The sequence below is a fragment of the Oryctolagus cuniculus genome, chromosome 17, assembly GCF_964237555.1.
Source record: "Oryctolagus cuniculus chromosome 17, mOryCun1.1, whole genome shotgun sequence".
In the NCBI taxonomy this organism is placed as follows: domain Eukaryota; kingdom Metazoa; phylum Chordata; class Mammalia; order Lagomorpha; family Leporidae; genus Oryctolagus; species Oryctolagus cuniculus.
Genome location: NC_091448.1, coordinates 15,115,750 through 15,132,492, shown reverse-complemented (window position 1 = coordinate 15,132,492; position 16,743 = coordinate 15,115,750). Strand labels below are relative to the sequence as shown.

Below are 16,743 nucleotides of genomic sequence, written 5' to 3'. Positions count from 1 at the left end.
GTTGGCATCAAGTGGAACAAGTTAACACATCCTGCGTGTGTGACAACTTAGCCTGCTGTTCTTTTAGGTCCAACCCAAAAAAAGGGGAACTTTTCAGCAGTGGGGGTTTGCTTATTCAGATGCTGCTTGGTAAAGCTGAGAAGCCACGTAGGCAGCCGTGAGGCGTTCTGGAGGCTGGGAGCATGGGGAGTTGCTGCTGCCCCTGAGCCAAGGGGCCAGAGCAGGAAGCGGGGTACTGGAGCCTGGGGTTCGATTTACCTGGCGGAAATGCTTCAGGAAACAGGGGAGGAAAAATACCACAACTTCTCCCTGCCCCTCCCCCTCCAGCTTCCCAGGCTGAGTAACAGCTGGCAGACAAATAAAAAGCCAAATGCAGCCTGTAGGAATCAGTTCTCTTAAGATACAGAGAAGAGCAGGATGGAGGGCCGGGGCAGATCGTAACAGCAGACAAACCCTGGACTGAAGCCCTAGCCTTAAAGGCATAAGCCCAAGAAACCAGCCCACATCTGTCTGTTGAAGTAAGGGAGGCTCTGGTGGCAGATGAGAGTAGAGGGAGGATTATTGTAGCCGGCACTTGTCACCTTCCCTCTGTTTCTGATGAGCCACACTAGTGGGCGCAGATGAAGGGGCAGCCACTCAAGGCTGAGGCACTTTACACCTTGTCCACACTGCTCGGGGGCACCTGTGGCATCTCTGTCCCTGAGGGTGCAGAGAGCTGGCACGGTGAGCAGGACATGCCCTGTAGCTGCACAGCGCTGGACGGGCCCTTGAGGTGTTGGTGCCACGCTGCATGTCTCCTTGTGGTGACTGCCCAGGTCCCTTTTAAGCCTTTCCTCACTCCTGCCATGAAAGAGGGGCACGCTCTCTGTAGTCAGCCGGAGAAAAGGGCATTCCAGGCTGTGGCTGTGGCCCTTAGCTGGCAGGACCTCCAGGATCCTGGAGCTGCAGCGTGTAGTGACGGATTCCACTCAGGTATCCCCAGAAGTCAGCTGTCATTATTATCCTCGACCCCAGAAGATGGGTTTTGTCTGACATTTGTGATTTTCTTTCTGTCTGTTTTCACATGTGTGCCTCTGGCCTCTCTGTCTCAGTCCCTCTGTTTCTCTGAAGCTCTCCATTCTCTCTGCCTCTGTTTCTTCAGAGACATGTGTGATAAGCAGTGTTTGTAGCAAATGATAAATGCGGAACACAATGATTCAAACCTGAATAGATTCACATACAAGAATAAATCGTCCTAGGGAAGAAGCAGAATGTATGGAAGGACGACAGTGATCCTACGCCCATTTGTGAATGTAGGGGTTCCTGAACCTCCCCATAACTCAAAGTTGTTTCACCTCTTGGTCTCCGGACCAGGTTTAGATGAATTAGATTTCCCTGCTATAGGAAAAGGAGGTAACAGTTCTGCATCTGACTGAAGCTTCCTTTTCCACAATAGGTCTATGACATCGCGTTTAGCCGGGCTGGGGGTGGCAGAGACATGTTTGCGTCTGTGGGTGCTGATGGCTCCGTGCGAATGTTTGACCTCCGTCATCTGGAACACAGCACCATCATTTATGAAGACCCACAGCATCACCCATTGCTGCGCCTCTGCTGGAACAAGCAGGACCCTAACTACCTGGCCACCATGGCCATGGATGGAATGGAGGTGAGCACCCGCCCAGTCTAACACAGGCCCTGCCACTGAACTCCAGCGCTGACGAGTGCTTAGATTGGTTCTCTACTGGTGGCAGCCTTGCCCCCAGGGGATCTTTGGAAATGTCCAGGGTCAGATGGATCTGGGAGGCTGCTACGCTTTCTACAGTGCACAGGACAGCTTCCTGGCAAAGTATTATCCCCCTGAAATGTCCATAATGCCAAGGCTGAGAAAGCCTGATCTAGGACAAGGACTGTGGCTAAGAATTTTTTCTTTTTTTTTTTTTTTTTAAGATTTATTTATTTATTTGAAAGTTAGAGTTGCAGAGTGGGGAAGAGGAGGGAGAGACAGCGAGAGAGATCTTCCATCCACCAGTTCACTCCCCAGTGGCCATAATGGGCGGGGCTGGAACAGTCCAAAGCCTGGAGCCGAGAGCTTCATCTAGATCTCCCACATGGGTACATGGGCCCAAAACTCAGGCCATCCTCTGCTGCTTTCCCAGGACATCATCAGGGAGCTGGTACTGTGGTGCAATAGGCTAAGCCTCTGCCTGCTGCACCAGCATCCCATGTGGGTGCCAGTTTGTGTCCCAGCTGTTCTTCTGATCGGCTCTCTTGCTATGGCCTGGGAAAGCAGTAGAAGTTGGCCCAAGTCCATGGGCACCTGCACCCACATGGGAGACCAGGAAGAAGCTCCTGGCTCCTGGCTTCAGATTGCCCCAGTTCTGGCCACTGCAGCCATTTGGGGAATGAACCAACAGATGGAGGACCTGTCTGTCTTTCCCTGTCTCTGACTGTAACTCTGTCTTTCATATAAATACACAAAATCTTAAAAAAAAAAAAAAAAAGAAAAGAAAAGAAAAGAAAAGAAAAGAAAAGAAAAGAAAAGAAAAGAAAGAAAGAAAGAAAGGAAGGAAAGAAGAAAAAAAAAAGGAGTGGAGCAGCCGGGACTTGAACCTGCACCCGTATGGAATGCCGGTGCTGCAGGTGGTGGCTTTTCCCACTATGCCACAACGCTGGCCCCAACAACTTTTCATACTTGGAGAGTTGGTGCCAAGAAAAATAGTACTTAAGAGTAAACTAAATGGGCCAGCGCCACGGCTCAGTAGGCTAATCCTCCGCCTTGCGGCGCCGGCACACTGGGTTCTAGTCCCGCTCGGGGCACCGGATTCTGTCCTGGTTGTCCCTCTTCCAGGCCAGCTCTGCTGTGGCCAGGGAGTGCAGTGGAGGACGGCCCAAGTGCTTGGGCCCTGCACCCCATGGGAGACCAGGAGAAGCACCTGGCTCCTGCCTTTGGATAGGCGCGGTGCGCCGGCCATTGGAGGGTGAACCAACGGCAAAGGAAGACCTTTCTCTCTGTCTCTCTCTCTCACTGTCCACTCTGCCTGTCAAAAAAAAAAAAAAAAAAAAAAAAGTAAACTAAATCATTTGTGCTTTTGGTGCTGAGGGGAAAAAAAAAATCCCCTTGGGTGGTCTGGGCAGAGTCGTCCAGCTTTAGCAAACACATCTAGGAATCTAGGAATGGCAGCTCTCTCTGTAGCCTGTTACTCAATAAAGGTGGGTGGCAGGCACGTGGTTAGCGTTGGTTTGATGAAGCCAGTTCCTTAGACTTCTTCATTGGTTCCAGATTCTGCCTTGCCAGGGCTCTCATTCTGTCCAGCTGAGATGTACAGAATTCTTCTCTCAGGCACCTGCCAGGAATTGGTGGATCGTCTAAATATGTGTTACCTTTTCCATCCCCCTTTCCTATCCCTCACTACCTGTGTTCTGTGTTTTCTTTTTTCCTCAATCCTTAGGAAAACCTGCATCTCTAATATTCTTTAAGTCCACAAATGAAAAAGTGACACTTAAACAAGATTTTCCCTGGTGTAGTGTCTTTGGTTCTCGTGTTTCTTCTGTTACACCCCAAGTTCCTGGGCCTTATACTTGTGTTTCTGCAGGTGGTGATTCTGGACGTCCGAGTTCCCTGCACACCTGTTGCCAGGTTAAACAACCACCGAGCCTGTGTCAATGGCATTGCCTGGGCCCCGCATTCTTCCTGCCACATCTGTACTGCAGGTAACCATGGTGGGGGGACGGGTAATAAGGAAATCTGCCACTCTTGGCTCCTTACAGTTAACAGACCTTGCTGTTTTCCAAGGACAGTTGGAGACTTCCACATGACATAGTTCAATTCAGAGCCTCCCCACACTTGTGAAAATAAAATAGTTCACATTCGCAGGTGATCCCATACCCTCAGTGCTGTCAGAGCATCTTTTTTTGTTTTGTTTTGTTTTATGATTTTATTTATTTACTTGTGAGGTAGAGTTACAGGCAGAGAGGGGAAGTCAGAGAAAAAGTCTTCTATCTGCTGGTTCACTCCCCAAAAGGTCTCAATGGCCAGAGTTGAGCTAATCCAAAGCCAAGAGCCAGGAGCTTCTTCCAGGTCTTCCTCGTGGGTGCAGGGACCCAAGCACTTGGGCCATCTTCTACTGCTTTTCCAGGCCATTAGCAGGGAGCTGGATTGGAAGAGGAGCAGCTGGAACTAGAACCGGCACCCATATGGGATGCCAGCGCCACAGGCGAAGGCTTAGCCCGGTGTGCCACAATGCCAGTCCCTGTTGGAGCATCTTGTACATACAACTTATATCACGTGTCGGGGATTGGCCTGTGTGTTATATGCACCCACACACACACCAGAGTTCTAGGTTGGTGCAAGGGACTCAGATCCAAGAATGTGAGACAGAGAAGGCGTCCCTCTTGGATGCCACAGGATCTTTGGGACAGCCAACCTGGGCGTCTCCCTGGGACCTCTGAGGCCACACTATAAAGAGCTCACTGTGAACTCTGCAGGCACTAAAGGGCCCCACATGACCTTGGCTATTGAGAGGTGTGGAGGGGCCAACGCTGTGGCATAGCAGGTTAAGCCGCTGCCTGTAGTGCCAGCATCCCATGTGGGTGCTGGTTCAGGACCCAGCTGTTCCACTTCCAATCCAGCTCTCTGCTATGGCCTGGGAAAGTGGTGGAAGATGGCTCGAGTCCTTGGGCCCCTGCACCCACGTGGGAGACCCAGAGGAAGCTCTTGGCTCCCGGCTTCGGATGGGCACACCTCTGGCTATCGCAGCCAACTGGGGAGTGAACCAGTAAATGGAAGACCTCTCTCTCTCTCTCTCTCTCTTTCTCTCTCTCTCTCTCTCTCTCTCTCTGCTTCTTCTCTCTGTGTAACTGTGACTTTCAAATAAATAAATAGATCTTTATTAAAAAAAAAAAAAGAGAGAGAGAGAGGTGTTTAAAAACAGCTGGTCATCAGCATGCTTTTATTCTAGTGATCATGTTGTTAAAAGTGAAAACCAAGCCGAGGGAGATTTGGTAGGAAGGTGGCCTCTGGAGCAAGCTGTAGTGTCTCCTTCCAGACCCTTTGTGTACCCCCAAATACGAGCGTGGATCCCTCTGGTTTACAGGATTCTGTGTGAGCCACAGAGGGTTCTGCTCCTCCTCTTTTTCAGTGCATCTAGCTGCCTCCTAACATACCTTTCTTCTCCTCGCTAATCAGTAGCCTTATAATGAACCTGGCTCACTGCAGAGCCACAGAAGTAACGTAGTGTTGGTGACTTTGTGCCATGTTAGCATCAGTTTAGAAGGTAGGAGTTTTTCCTGGTTTTGGCCCTTGCCCATGCCTGCATGTCCCGTTGAGGAGCAGCTGGGGCCCGTGCTGCCTTCTGGTCCTCAGATTGTGGTCTGCCTGCTTCATTATTGCCTGCTTTTGGTGGCTAGGGTGGGATGGGAGAAGGGAAAAAGGAACTGTGTCATCTGCTGTTCGTGGAGAGCAGAACTGGCCAAGCAGAAGCCACATCTCGTGCCCCTCTGCCTGGCTCACTTTTGTGTGTTGCAACACAGGAGCTGTTGCTGAAGGGAGCTGGATTGGCACTTAAAGAAGAGGGACTCAGGGGCTGAAGGGAGCTGGATTGGCACTTAAAGAAGAGGGACTCAGGGCTTTAGACTGAAAGCAATTCCCAGTCTTTTAAAGTAAATTATCCCTGAGAAGGGCACCTTGTACCTTGCCCAAGTTGTGTGGCCTTCAAAGGCCAGTTTGCCACAGTTAGCCTGGCTTGTTGGAGTTTAGTTTGTTCGGATTCCCCATGCACACCAGACTGGCTTTGAGATGAGAATGAGTGGTAATTTGGGGGATACTATGGCTCTGAAGATCACTGCTTCTTTTTTTTTCCCCTTTCATTAAATTGAGAACTTTTATTTTGATTATAAAAGTAATATGACCACATTATGGACCACTTAGGTAGGAACTACTGAAATACAAACATAACTTACAACCTTGCCATTCTAATATTTTTGCCATTCTCATTTTGATATATTTCCATCTAACTGTTTTTCATGTGCTCATGTATATTTTTAAGATGATTACCTTCTTTCTGGTGATTCCTATAGCTCTTTTGTTGGGAAAACAAATTTAATAGCACATGTCCACACAATCATCTGTATAACAACACTTCACTGAAGTATAAGTGTCCATGAAATGGGTTGGAGGGGCTGGGGGGAGACTCACATTAAATGGGCTCATCAGAGAGGGATCTTTAACCATTAATTTTCTCCTGAAGCCCGACCCCAATGAGAGGAGCCCGTGTAAGTCCCATTCTGCTGAAAACCGGGGCAGTAGATAGAGCCTGGAACATCTGGGACATGTTTGAGGCCCAGATGTGCATCCTGGCTCTACCGCTCGCAGGCTGTCTAACCGTGTGACTTGGGGTGAGTGCCTTAGCATTTCTGAATCTCAGTTTCCTCATCTATAGAATGGGGGTTTAACATAAAAGCCCCACAGAAGTTTGGTCAGCAAATGCTTTCTAAACTGTGACCTGCTCCCCGCATGTAGGGATCTTTGTTCCCATTTCCTGAGTCGTGCTGTGACCTTGCGTGCTGGCTTTGTTTGTCCTTAGCGGATGACCATCAGGCTCTCATCTGGGACATCCAGCAAATGCCCCGGGCCATCGAGGACCCTATCCTGGCCTACACAGCCGAAGGAGAGATCAACAATGTGCAGTGGGCGTCGACCCAGCCCGACTGGATCGCCATCTGCTACAACAACTGCCTCGAGATACTCAGAGTGTAGTGTTGGTGGTGCACCCTCGGGGCAGGGGCTCGTGTTCCCGCCTCTGCCCCACCCCCAGAGTAAGAAGAAACCTGTTCCGGTGGCCAGTATGTCTTTTGTTGCTTTGCACCCACTGTTACCAGAAGCTACTCTAGGAGTTCCTGGCCAGTCACCCTGTCGCTCTCCGTGCTGGACTCAGTGCTGTGTGGCGCCTCCTCGGCCCAGGGCTGAGTTTTAAGAGTTTCTCTCTTCCTTCCTTGATTAAAAGTTTCTGTATATTTGTTTGTCAGCTGTCGTGTTAATGAGCAGTACAAGCACTGGCTGTGTTTTATTCATCTGGCCCAGATGTCTGTCTGTTTGCTGCCCAAGGCAGCAGTGTGTGTCTTGTCCATGTCCACGCCAGCACTTACACGGGATCAAATACCAATTTAAAGTTGTCTTTCCTCCTAGAATCAGTGTCTTTCACAAATTTCAACTTTGTATATTTTTTACCTACCAGGCTAATTTTTTTATGGACAGAATTTTACTCCTCTGGTTTCTTCCTGTGTTTCCCAGTCCTCCACCTCTGCACCTTCCTCTCTTCCCTCAGGGTCTGGAGCTGGGGCTGGGCCCTGACCCCATGAGCAGTTTGCCTTCTTGAGTCACTGCCTGTGTGGCACCTCCCTGACCGGGGGTCCCAAGCCACCTTGGTGCTCTGCAGTCTGCCCACTCCTCACACCTTGCCTCAGCCTGGCTCTTCTCAGGGCCATTCTGGGCTCCGAAACAGACACGGGAAGCCTCCCATCACTCTCTGAAGCACTGCTGGGTCCCCCGACCCCAGTCCCCATCCCTGTTGGGAATGAGCTAGCGCTCAGGCCACCAGGCTAACTGGGTACCAGAATTGAGAGGAACAGTCTCAGGAAAGCTGGATTTACTGTTTCTTTCCAGTGCATGGTTGCAGAGTCTGTTTCCCACCAAGTGTAAACACTAGGCTGTTGCGTTTCGTGTCTTGACCCGTGGGCAGGAATGATCAGGAAGCTGGACTTTGGTGTTTCTGTGTGGCGAGTGCACTGCTCCTGATGGCCTGCTGGTTCCTCGTGGGCTTGAGTGCCCTGTGGCGACCCTGAGGAAGGTCTTCAGTGGAGGTGACTGGCAGCTGTCCTAGGGGATGAACCCAGTGGTGGTGATGATCCCAGGTCATTAAGCAACTAGCTGCAGACTCAGAGGCCCTAGGGTCAGCCAGTGAAGCCCCCACCCCCACCTGCACCCCCCACCCCAGATGCAGGTTCCGAGCAGAATTGGACTTGTGGGCTGTGGCTGTGTTGACTGAGAAGCTGCAAGTGTCTGTTTCCGTTCCATGAGCGAGTTCCGTGGAGGGGCCGTGCGTGCTGTTAGATGAGTCCTTGGGCAGTCAGAGTGTGGGACATGCTCCGGGGCAGAGTTCACCTGGTTCCTGGTGCTCTGCCAAGTGCCTGAAGGTTTGCAAGACCCTCTGAATTGCACATTGAAATTAAGAGACCAGCAGGCCTTAGACCAGTGGTTTTGTCCACCTGGGCTCTTGCCTGCTTGAGAAATGAAAGAATTAATTTTGTTCTTCGAGCCCTTAACTCCTTTTGGTTGAGTCTTTCTTTTCCAAAGCGGATGTATTTGTATGCCAAAGGTCACAGCTCTGCTTGCTGCACAGGGGCTTGTCCCAGAAGAAAAGGCTCTTCATTGTAGTCAGGCCCTGTGCTCTTCTGCCTTTATACTTTGTTCAGATTTGAGGGCTTTTTGCTGGCGTCTGCATGAGGCTCACTCCTGCCTTTAGCACTAGATCACACGGCGTCGTGGCCGGGAGGTGGGGGCGGGCAGGCCAGCGGTTCTTGATTGGAACGCTCCTCTGCTGACAGCGTTTGGTAATGGCTCTGGGGTCCTTCCCTCCGTAGGAGCAAGTGAGCTGATGACTGCTGTGTTGGGAGCCCATCCGCTCCTGCCTGTGGAGAGGGGTTACCAGAGGGGGTCATGGTCCTGCTGGGACCACGCTTGTCTCTGCTGAGCTCTGAGTCAGGATTCTTGCACTTGGACCTGGTCTGAATGGTGAGAAGATTTGTCAGCCGAAGCTCAAAAACAACAACTTGAAAAAGTGTTAACAGTAGTAGTGATAAGAATTGGATAAGATAGCTAATTACTCTGGAAGCCAAGGGCCCCTGACGGTTTCCCCCCTTGCCCTGTGGGCTCCCAGCCCCGTCATCCTCCCCCAGGCCCTGCAGTGTATCCCGTCTGCCTGCGTCCTCCTCAGGACTCAGGCAAACCCACACGTGCTCACAGCTGCTGCGACTTGAAGCCCCAGCTCTCTCGTCCTCCCTTTATGCCACAGGCCAGGCGGCCTCGCGGCTGAGGAGGGGATTTCTGCCGTCTCGGGATCTGGAAAGCCTCTGGGTCCTCTGGGAAGCACAGATCTGTGGTGGTTTCGGAAGCAAGGCTCCGCTTCATTTGTTCAGCTCCTCAGATTGACAGGCAGCTGGCCCGGTGGGAGGCTGAGGACCTGTTCTCAGTCGTGGACAAGCAGCCCCGGGCCTCACTAGGAAGCAGGCAGCTCCGAGCGCCGGCGCAGCTCGCCGAGGCCCTGTGTCTAGCTCTCCGCAGCTACCTGTGCCCTCCCACCTGCTCTGAGGAAGGGGAAGCTGCTGGAAAGAGCAGGCCTCAGGTCTCTGCCACCAGAGGGCTGGGGAGTGGGTCCACGCCCGGCCAGGACTTGCATGTTTATACCCAGGGGAGTCAGAACCCTCCCCAGGGAAGAACCAGCCTGCAAGGTGAGGACTTGAAGAGCAGAGGCACGTGGTAACTCGGTGAGAATTTTCTTTGCAGACCCAGAATCAGCTCTCAGAGAATTGGCTAAGATCCAGGAAGAAACAGGAAAGAAAAAAAAATGAAATCCGGCAAGATTTTGGTGATCATTGTGGCTGAAGTTTTAGAAGATTTAAGACCCTGGAGAAAGTCGATGGTGTGTGTGTGATCAGACAGGCAACTTGCAAGGGCAGTGAGGGTCTGAGCTGGGTGTGGAATGAGACCACGCCCTCGCCCGAGTCGGCCTTCCTGGGCCGTAAATCAGGCATCTGATGCTGGTGAACTGCGCTGACAGGATGACCGAGCGGGTCAGAGGGCTCCTCTCAGCAGCAGAGCAGCCAGAGGTGATGTTTGGTGGTCCCAGTCTGTGCGCCGTGGAAGCCCTGTGACTGTTCTGGACTGTGACTCTTGGTTGCTGTTTAGAGCAGCAAGAAGCGGAAGTTGTAAACAGGCATGCAGGCTTTCTCCCTCTTCTCTCTCCTCTCCACCATAGCCCTTTCTTGTTGCAGGCCTGGCCCTGAGTTCCTGGACAGCAAGGACGTGCAGGAGCGCGGGTTTACCAGGCATAGGAGGGCAGCACGGGACTGTGCCTCCTTCAGCTCTCTTAGGTAGGACAGGCCACTGAAGTAGAAGAAGCCTGAAAATTCACTTCTCTCCTTGCTGTCTGCAGTCCAGGACGAGGAAAGAGGGTCATGCTTGGCACTTAGGCTGGGCAGGAAGAGAGCTGAGCTGAGCAAAAGCCCAGCGAACCCTGGCCCAGGCTCTCTGACGGTGGTCCTCTCTGCCCCCGCCGGGCGGCTGAGGTTCTCATGTTGCAGAGCCTTGCCTGCCCCGCTCCTCCTCACACAGTTGTCATTGCTGCTGATGGTCAAAGTCAGATATGGACTAGATCCTCTCCAGGTACTTTCTGGATGTTGTTTTTAAAATATGGAAACACAAAGATGCCTTCCCAAAAAGGCTTGGACTAATAGATTAGACCAGAAACAAGTAAGTGAAAGAGAGTTTGAACTCACGAAGAAAGGTGTTGACAGTCTGTGTAAGAGCTGGAGAACTTACAAGCACCTCCCCGTCCTTTGGGACAACCCGGTGAACATGAACTTGGGATATCTGTGATTTAAAATGAATGTCCTCACCTTGGGTTGATTGTGGCACACAGTGTGTTATGGGGATTGTTGAGCTGAGGCTGTGACTCGCTTAGCGAGTGTGAATCATCCGCTTTGATTGCTGTGCATTTTATGACCCCTCTGTCAGTGACTTCCTCCTCCTGCTCTGAATTTGTAGCATGATTGTCTAAAGCTCTATGTAGAAAATGGAGATTTCCTGTTCTCTGAAATGTTAACCTCTAACCAGTTCATTTCTGTGCCCTTTAGCCTAGTGTGTCTGGATGAACTTTCTTGTGGTATATTGAAACTTTCCCTCTATGCTATAGGCTTTGTGGCATCCCGTGGTCAGGTGGAGAGGAAGTGTCTCTTTGCAGAACTGAACTGTAGTCATTTTCCTTTTATAAACATTACTTCAGGACTGTACACAGGGCTTGTAATACATTTTAACACTGTGCTGTGAAACCACGATGGAAATCTCCATTGAAAGCTGCTTCAAAGGCACCTGAACGTGGAGTGTTACAGTTTCTATGACTTTATTTCTTGTTTCCTAAGTACAGTAGACCTAACTTTAACCTTTCATTCTGTTTCAGCCTCCTGTTTAAGAAGTACCGTATTTTCTGCCCATCATACTTTGTAATAAAACTTGAACATGTATAGATTGAACTTCTTGTGATGAATTCATTTGTTCCCACTTGCCACCTTGGTCATGTTCCAGAGACAATGGCTGGGAGAGTAGACTCCACACTTACCTGACTGCCTGACTCATCATCTTCAAAGTTTGTATTTTATTTGTTTGAAGGGTAGACAGAGAGGTGGACAGAGATTATCCAGCTACTGGATCACTCCCCAAATGCCCACAACAGCCAAGACTGGGCCAGGCCAAAACCAGGTGCCAGGAACTCAATCTGGGTCTCCCATGTGGGTGACAGGGGCCCAAGTACTTGAACGATCATCTGCTACCAACTAGAGTGCTCATTAGCAGAAAGCTGGAATCGAGAGCAGAGTTGAGACTTGAACCCGGGCACTCCAATATGGGATACCAACATCCCAAGAGGTATCTCAACTGTTTTGCCAAATGCCTGTCCTGGGTTCATCACCTTTTATCACCTGTTTGGTCACTGTTGCTTAGTTAACAAAACATGGAACACCTGCTCTCTGCCGGAACCGTGACTCTTCCTCAGACTGATGTAAATCTAACAGAGGAGACATCACATAAGTACGTGCAGTGTTGTGTGGGGATGGGGCTGTGTGCAGGCACACTGGTGGCCTTTGAGATGATCACCCCTTTGCCTCTGAGGGGGTCAGGTAGAACTTCACAAGATGAAAGATGTCTGACCTGGCTGTTGAAGGCTGTGCAGGAGTTCTCTGGGAATAGGGAAGTCCTTTAAGGCAGAGAGAACATCCATGGGCAGATCTAGAGGGTCAAGAAAGAATCTGGTCCTATTCAGAGAGCTACAGGTTAATGTGGGTTTTTGTGTGGGGAGTGGTGGGAAATGTGGCTGGAGAGATAGGCAGGAGCAGATTAGCAAGTCTCGTGGTTTGCATTTAGGCCTTAACATTGCTGAGAGTGGAAGGTTTACATACGTACAGGGGCGTCCTGATGAGGATTGCATTTTAGGAAGCTAGGCAATGGAGAATGTCTCTGAAGGATGGAGGGTTGGGAGATGGGGAGGCGGGTCACCAAGGTGAGAGAAAATAAAAGCCGGAACTGCAACAGGAGCAGCAGGGACGGAGGGGACAGGGCTCCAGATAGAGGGCAGTCAGGGTTCAGCCGTATTGGCTACGAAGGAGGGCAAAGAGATGACAACTCCCAGATCTCAGGTTTGGACACCAGGCTCGTGGCTGACCAGGAGTTTCCAGGCCCTGGCCAGTTTCTCAAACTTGGGCACCGACACAGTAGGAGGGGCAGGGGCTCCCACGCCACTTCTCTTCAGATGCTGTGTGTCCTGGGTGAAATACTCCCTCACTTATCTTCATTCTAAGCTCGTGTTGGTCATTTTAAGGGAAGAGGAGAAAGGCGCTTGGTTTTCAGTAAGTGCCTGCCATGCGTCAGGGGACTTGGGGGTACGGTGGCGGTGGGTCTGAAGGGCAGTGTGAGCTCGAGAGTTGGAGCCCTGTGAGCACCTGCTGCCCCTGTGGAAGCGTGCTTGTGTGGTCTGACAGTGTGTACCCTAGGAGAGAGAAATAATGATTCCTGCTTAAGTTTTTTAAAAATGTACTTGCGGGCTGGCATTGTGGCACAGTGGGTTAAGCTGCCACCTGCAACATCAGCATCCCACATCAGAGTGCTGGTTCACATCCCAGCTGCTCCACTTCCAGTCCAGCTCTCTGCTAATGCACCTGGGAAAGCAGCAGCAGATGGTCCAGGTACTTGGTCCCCTGCCACCCAGCTGGGAGATCCAGATGGAGTCCCAGGCTCCTGGCTTTGGCCTGGCCCAGCCCCAACCATTGTGGCTATTTGGGGAGTGAACCAGTAGATGAAGGATTTCTCCTCTATTTCTCCCTGTCATTCACTCTACCTTTCATATAAACAGAATAAATTTTTTTTACTAAATAAATTTATTTCAGAGACAGAGCAATGACTGGGGAGGGACTTGGCCAGCCCAAAGCCAGGACCAGAAAATAATCCTGGTCTCCCATCTGGGTGGCAGAGGCTCAGTTGAGCCAACACTGCTGCCTGCCGGGGTCTCTCTAGCTGGACCCAGGAATCAAGCCCAGGCACTTCGATGGCAGATGCAAGAGTCTTGACCAACAGGTAAAATGCCCACACCCCCACTCTCTGCTTTTTAAAATTTATTTCATTTCTTTGGAAGGTAAAGAGAGACATACCTTCCACTTCTGGTTCGCTCCCTAAAGGCCCACAACAGTGAGTGCTGGGTCAGGCTGAAACCAGGAACCTGAAACTCATGTTGGGTTCCCACGTGAGTGGCAGCGACCTGAGTTCTGTGCCATCATCAGCTGCTGCCTCCTACTGTGCATTAGCAGGAAGCTGGATCAGAGGCTGCTCCTGGACTCACACGAGGCACTCCAGCGTGGAAGGCGAGCATCTCAAGCAGTGACGTAACCACTGTGTGGGTTGCCTGCATTGTTCTCTGATTTGTAAGGGAAAAGCTGGAAGCGTAATACTTAACAATATTTATCTCAACAGGCTAGCTTAGGGTACAGTAAAAAGCCTCCAAATCTCAAAGTGAGCGTGACGAAAGTATTTTGTGCTTACGTGAGGTCCTTTGGGGGTTAATCAGCCCTCTTCCAACATACAGCTCCACCATCTATCTAGAACATGTGGCCTCCAAGTTGCTTTGAAGAAGGGGAGATACATTTTAGGATAGACCTAGAGGCAGCTTACTTCTGTCCACATCTGCCAATCACATACTTCCAGCCTAACTGCAAGAAAGATCAAGAGGGGCCGGCCCTTACGCCGCAGTCCGCAGCACCGGCATCTCATATAGGTGCCGGCTGGAGTCCCGGCTCCTCTACTTCTGATTCAGGTCCCTGCTAATGGCCTGGGAAAAGCAGTGGAAGATGGACCAAGTCCTTGGACCCCTGCCACCCATGTGAGAGACCCTGAGGAAGTTCTCAGCTCCTGGCTTTGGCCTGGCACGTCCCCGGTCATTGCAGCCATTTGGGGAGTGAATCAGTGGATGGAAGTTTCTCTCTCTCTCTCTCTCTCTCTCTCTCTCTCTCTGTTGTTGTAACTCACTTTCAAATAAATAAATAAATAAATCTTTTAAAAAAGAAAGGTTGAGAGATGCAGTCTTGTTGTGTAGCCTGGAAGAGGGAATGCAGCAATGAATAAATAGTAATGTCTCTGCCACACTGACAAATGGGCCAAGTATCTGGAATAGCGGCCAATGTCGTCTCATACACTGAGAGCTGTTAGTACTGGCCAACATGTGTTCAAACCTAATAGAATGATGCTTTCAGCCGGCCGGTGGTTTCCAAGGCTGATTGTTAGTCAATGATCTTGACAGCCAGGCCTGAGGAGACGATTCCATCACCTGTGAATTTAGCTTGAGAAAATAAATATTCACTTAGACTCAGAGTAGAAGTCTGCCCTGAAATTCAGTCATCAACACAGATAAAACCAGCCACAAAGCTAACAGCAAACAGTGTTCCTCCCAAGCACACACTTGCTACTTCAAGTGTCTGACAGTGCTCCTCTCTGAGTCACAGCTGTTTTTAAATTCCCTGTAAACTTTGTTCTTGAGCTAAAGTCTGCAGTGTGTCGGGGAGTTCCTGTGGTGGAGCCAAGTCCCTTGGACCTGGAGAGGCAGCCTTGACTGCCAGCCCAGCAAGAGCGCTTCAGCACAGGGCTTTCTGAACACAACAATCATTTACCTCAACTTTGGCCTTTTTAAAAAAAAATATTTATTTATTTATTAGAAAAGCAGAGTTACATAGAGAAGGAGAGGCGGGGGAGGGGGAGGGATCTTCCATCCGATGGTTCACTCCTTGGCTGCAACGGCCAGAGCTGTGCCTATCCGAAGCCAGGAGCCATTCCAGGTCTCCCATGCAGGTGCAGGGGCCCAAGGACTTGGGCCATCTTCTACTGCTTTCCCAGGCCATAGCAGAGAGCTGGATTGGAAGTGGAGCAGCTGGTCTTGAACCGGTGCTTATATGGGATGCTGGCGCTTCAGGCCAGGGCATTAACCTGCTGCGCCACAGTGCTGGCCCCAACTTTGGCCTTTCTGAGGAAGCAGATCCCTCCCCTGGATATTCTTTGCTGTCTACAGTTAATGTGGACAATCCTCCCTCCCCCCTTCACACAGCTCTCTGTTCCTTTGAGCCTGGCAACTCACACTTCATTTTTTTTTTTTTTTCTTTTTTGACAGGCAGAGTTAGTGAGAGAGAGAGAGACAGAGAGAAAGGTCTTCCTTTTCCGTTGGTTCACCCCCCAAATGGCTGCTACGGCTTGCGCGCTGCGCTGATCTGAAGCCAGGAACCAGGTGCTTCTCCTGGTCTCCCATGCGGGTGCAGGGCCCAAGCACTTGGGCCATCCTCCACTGCCCTCCTGGGCCACAGCAGAGAGCTGGACTGGAAGAGGAGCAACTGGGACATAATCCGGAGCCCCAACCGGGACTAGAACCAGGGGTGCCAGCGCCGCAGGCAGAGGATTAGCCTAGTGAGCCGCGGCGCCGGCCTCATACTTGATTTAAATCTCACCTCACCACCACCCTTCCTGTGGTCCTGTAATAACCATCTTGTCCATTGTTTGGTGGGACAGCGCCCCACCATGGCTCTAGCGCAGTCTCTTGGCACAGTGAGCCCGTGAGTCCTAGTTTGGCAGGCGTTGTGGAGCAGCGCATTAAGCTGCCACTTGTGACACTGGCATCCTGTTATTGCAGTGCCAGTTGGAGTTCCCACTGCTGCCCTTCCGATCTTCCTGCAAATGTGTCTGGGAAAGTAGTGGGTGACAGCCCAAGTACTTGGGTCCCTGCTACCACTTAGTAAACCTGGATGGAGTCCTGGGCGCCTGGCTTTGATCTGGGCCAGCCCTGGCTGTTGCCGGCATTTGGAGGAGGGAACTAGCGGATGAAAGATCTCTCTCTCCCTCTCAAATAACTTTTTCAAAAAAGGAAATGCTAAGGTACAGGCATGCATAAAGGTGTAGGTGAGTACACAGTAAGGCATCCATCCCCAGTTGGAGAGTTTGGAGATGTTTTCCTTTGGTAGGAAATGATGTCTGAGCTGAATCTTCAAGAAAGAACAAAAATTAATCGGATCAAGGGAAGTGGAAAACAGGCCAGCAAAGGCACAGGTCTGTGCTTAATATAGGAATTGAGAGAAGTACCAGGGCAATCTGATTTTTTGAAGATTATTTTATTTTTTGAAAGGGAGAGAGAGAGAGAGAATCGATCTCCCATCCACTGGTTTACTTCCTAAATGACTGCAATGGCATGAGCTGGGCCAGGCTAAAGCAAGGAGCCTGGGATTCCATCCAGCCTCCCAGGAGGGTGGGAGGGGCCCAACTACTGGAGCCATCGTTCACTGCCTCCCATGATTAACTAACTGGAAGCTGGATTTGAAGCAGAGAATCTTGGACTTGAACCAGCACCCCAGTATGGGATGTGGGAATCCGAAGTGACATCTTAACCTGCAGCACCACAACACCTGCTCTGGACG

The 16,743-nt window shown here is 50.8% G+C and overlaps 1 protein-coding gene across 2 annotated transcripts in view; it reads left to right on the top strand.

Moving 5' to 3' along the window:
- Positions 1–11,283, top strand: part of DCAF7 (DDB1 and CUL4 associated factor 7) — a 34,253-nt gene extending 22,970 nt beyond the window's left edge. Inside the window, exons 5-8 of one of the 2 annotated variants that reach the window (XR_519349.4) lie at positions 1,436–1,645; positions 3,573–3,690; positions 6,561–6,792; positions 11,211–11,283. Coding sequence is in view for 1 of the 2 variants with exons in the window: in XM_002719469.5 (XP_002719515.1) it covers positions 1,436–1,645; positions 3,573–3,690; positions 6,561–6,733 (501 nt within the window). In the remaining variant the exon portion in view is untranslated. Of the gene's footprint in view, positions 1–1,435; positions 1,646–3,572; positions 3,691–6,560 lie in introns of both variants that reach the window. The other variant, XM_002719469.5, reaches the window with a different exon arrangement.
- Positions 11,284–16,743: the final 5,460 nt, after the last annotated feature.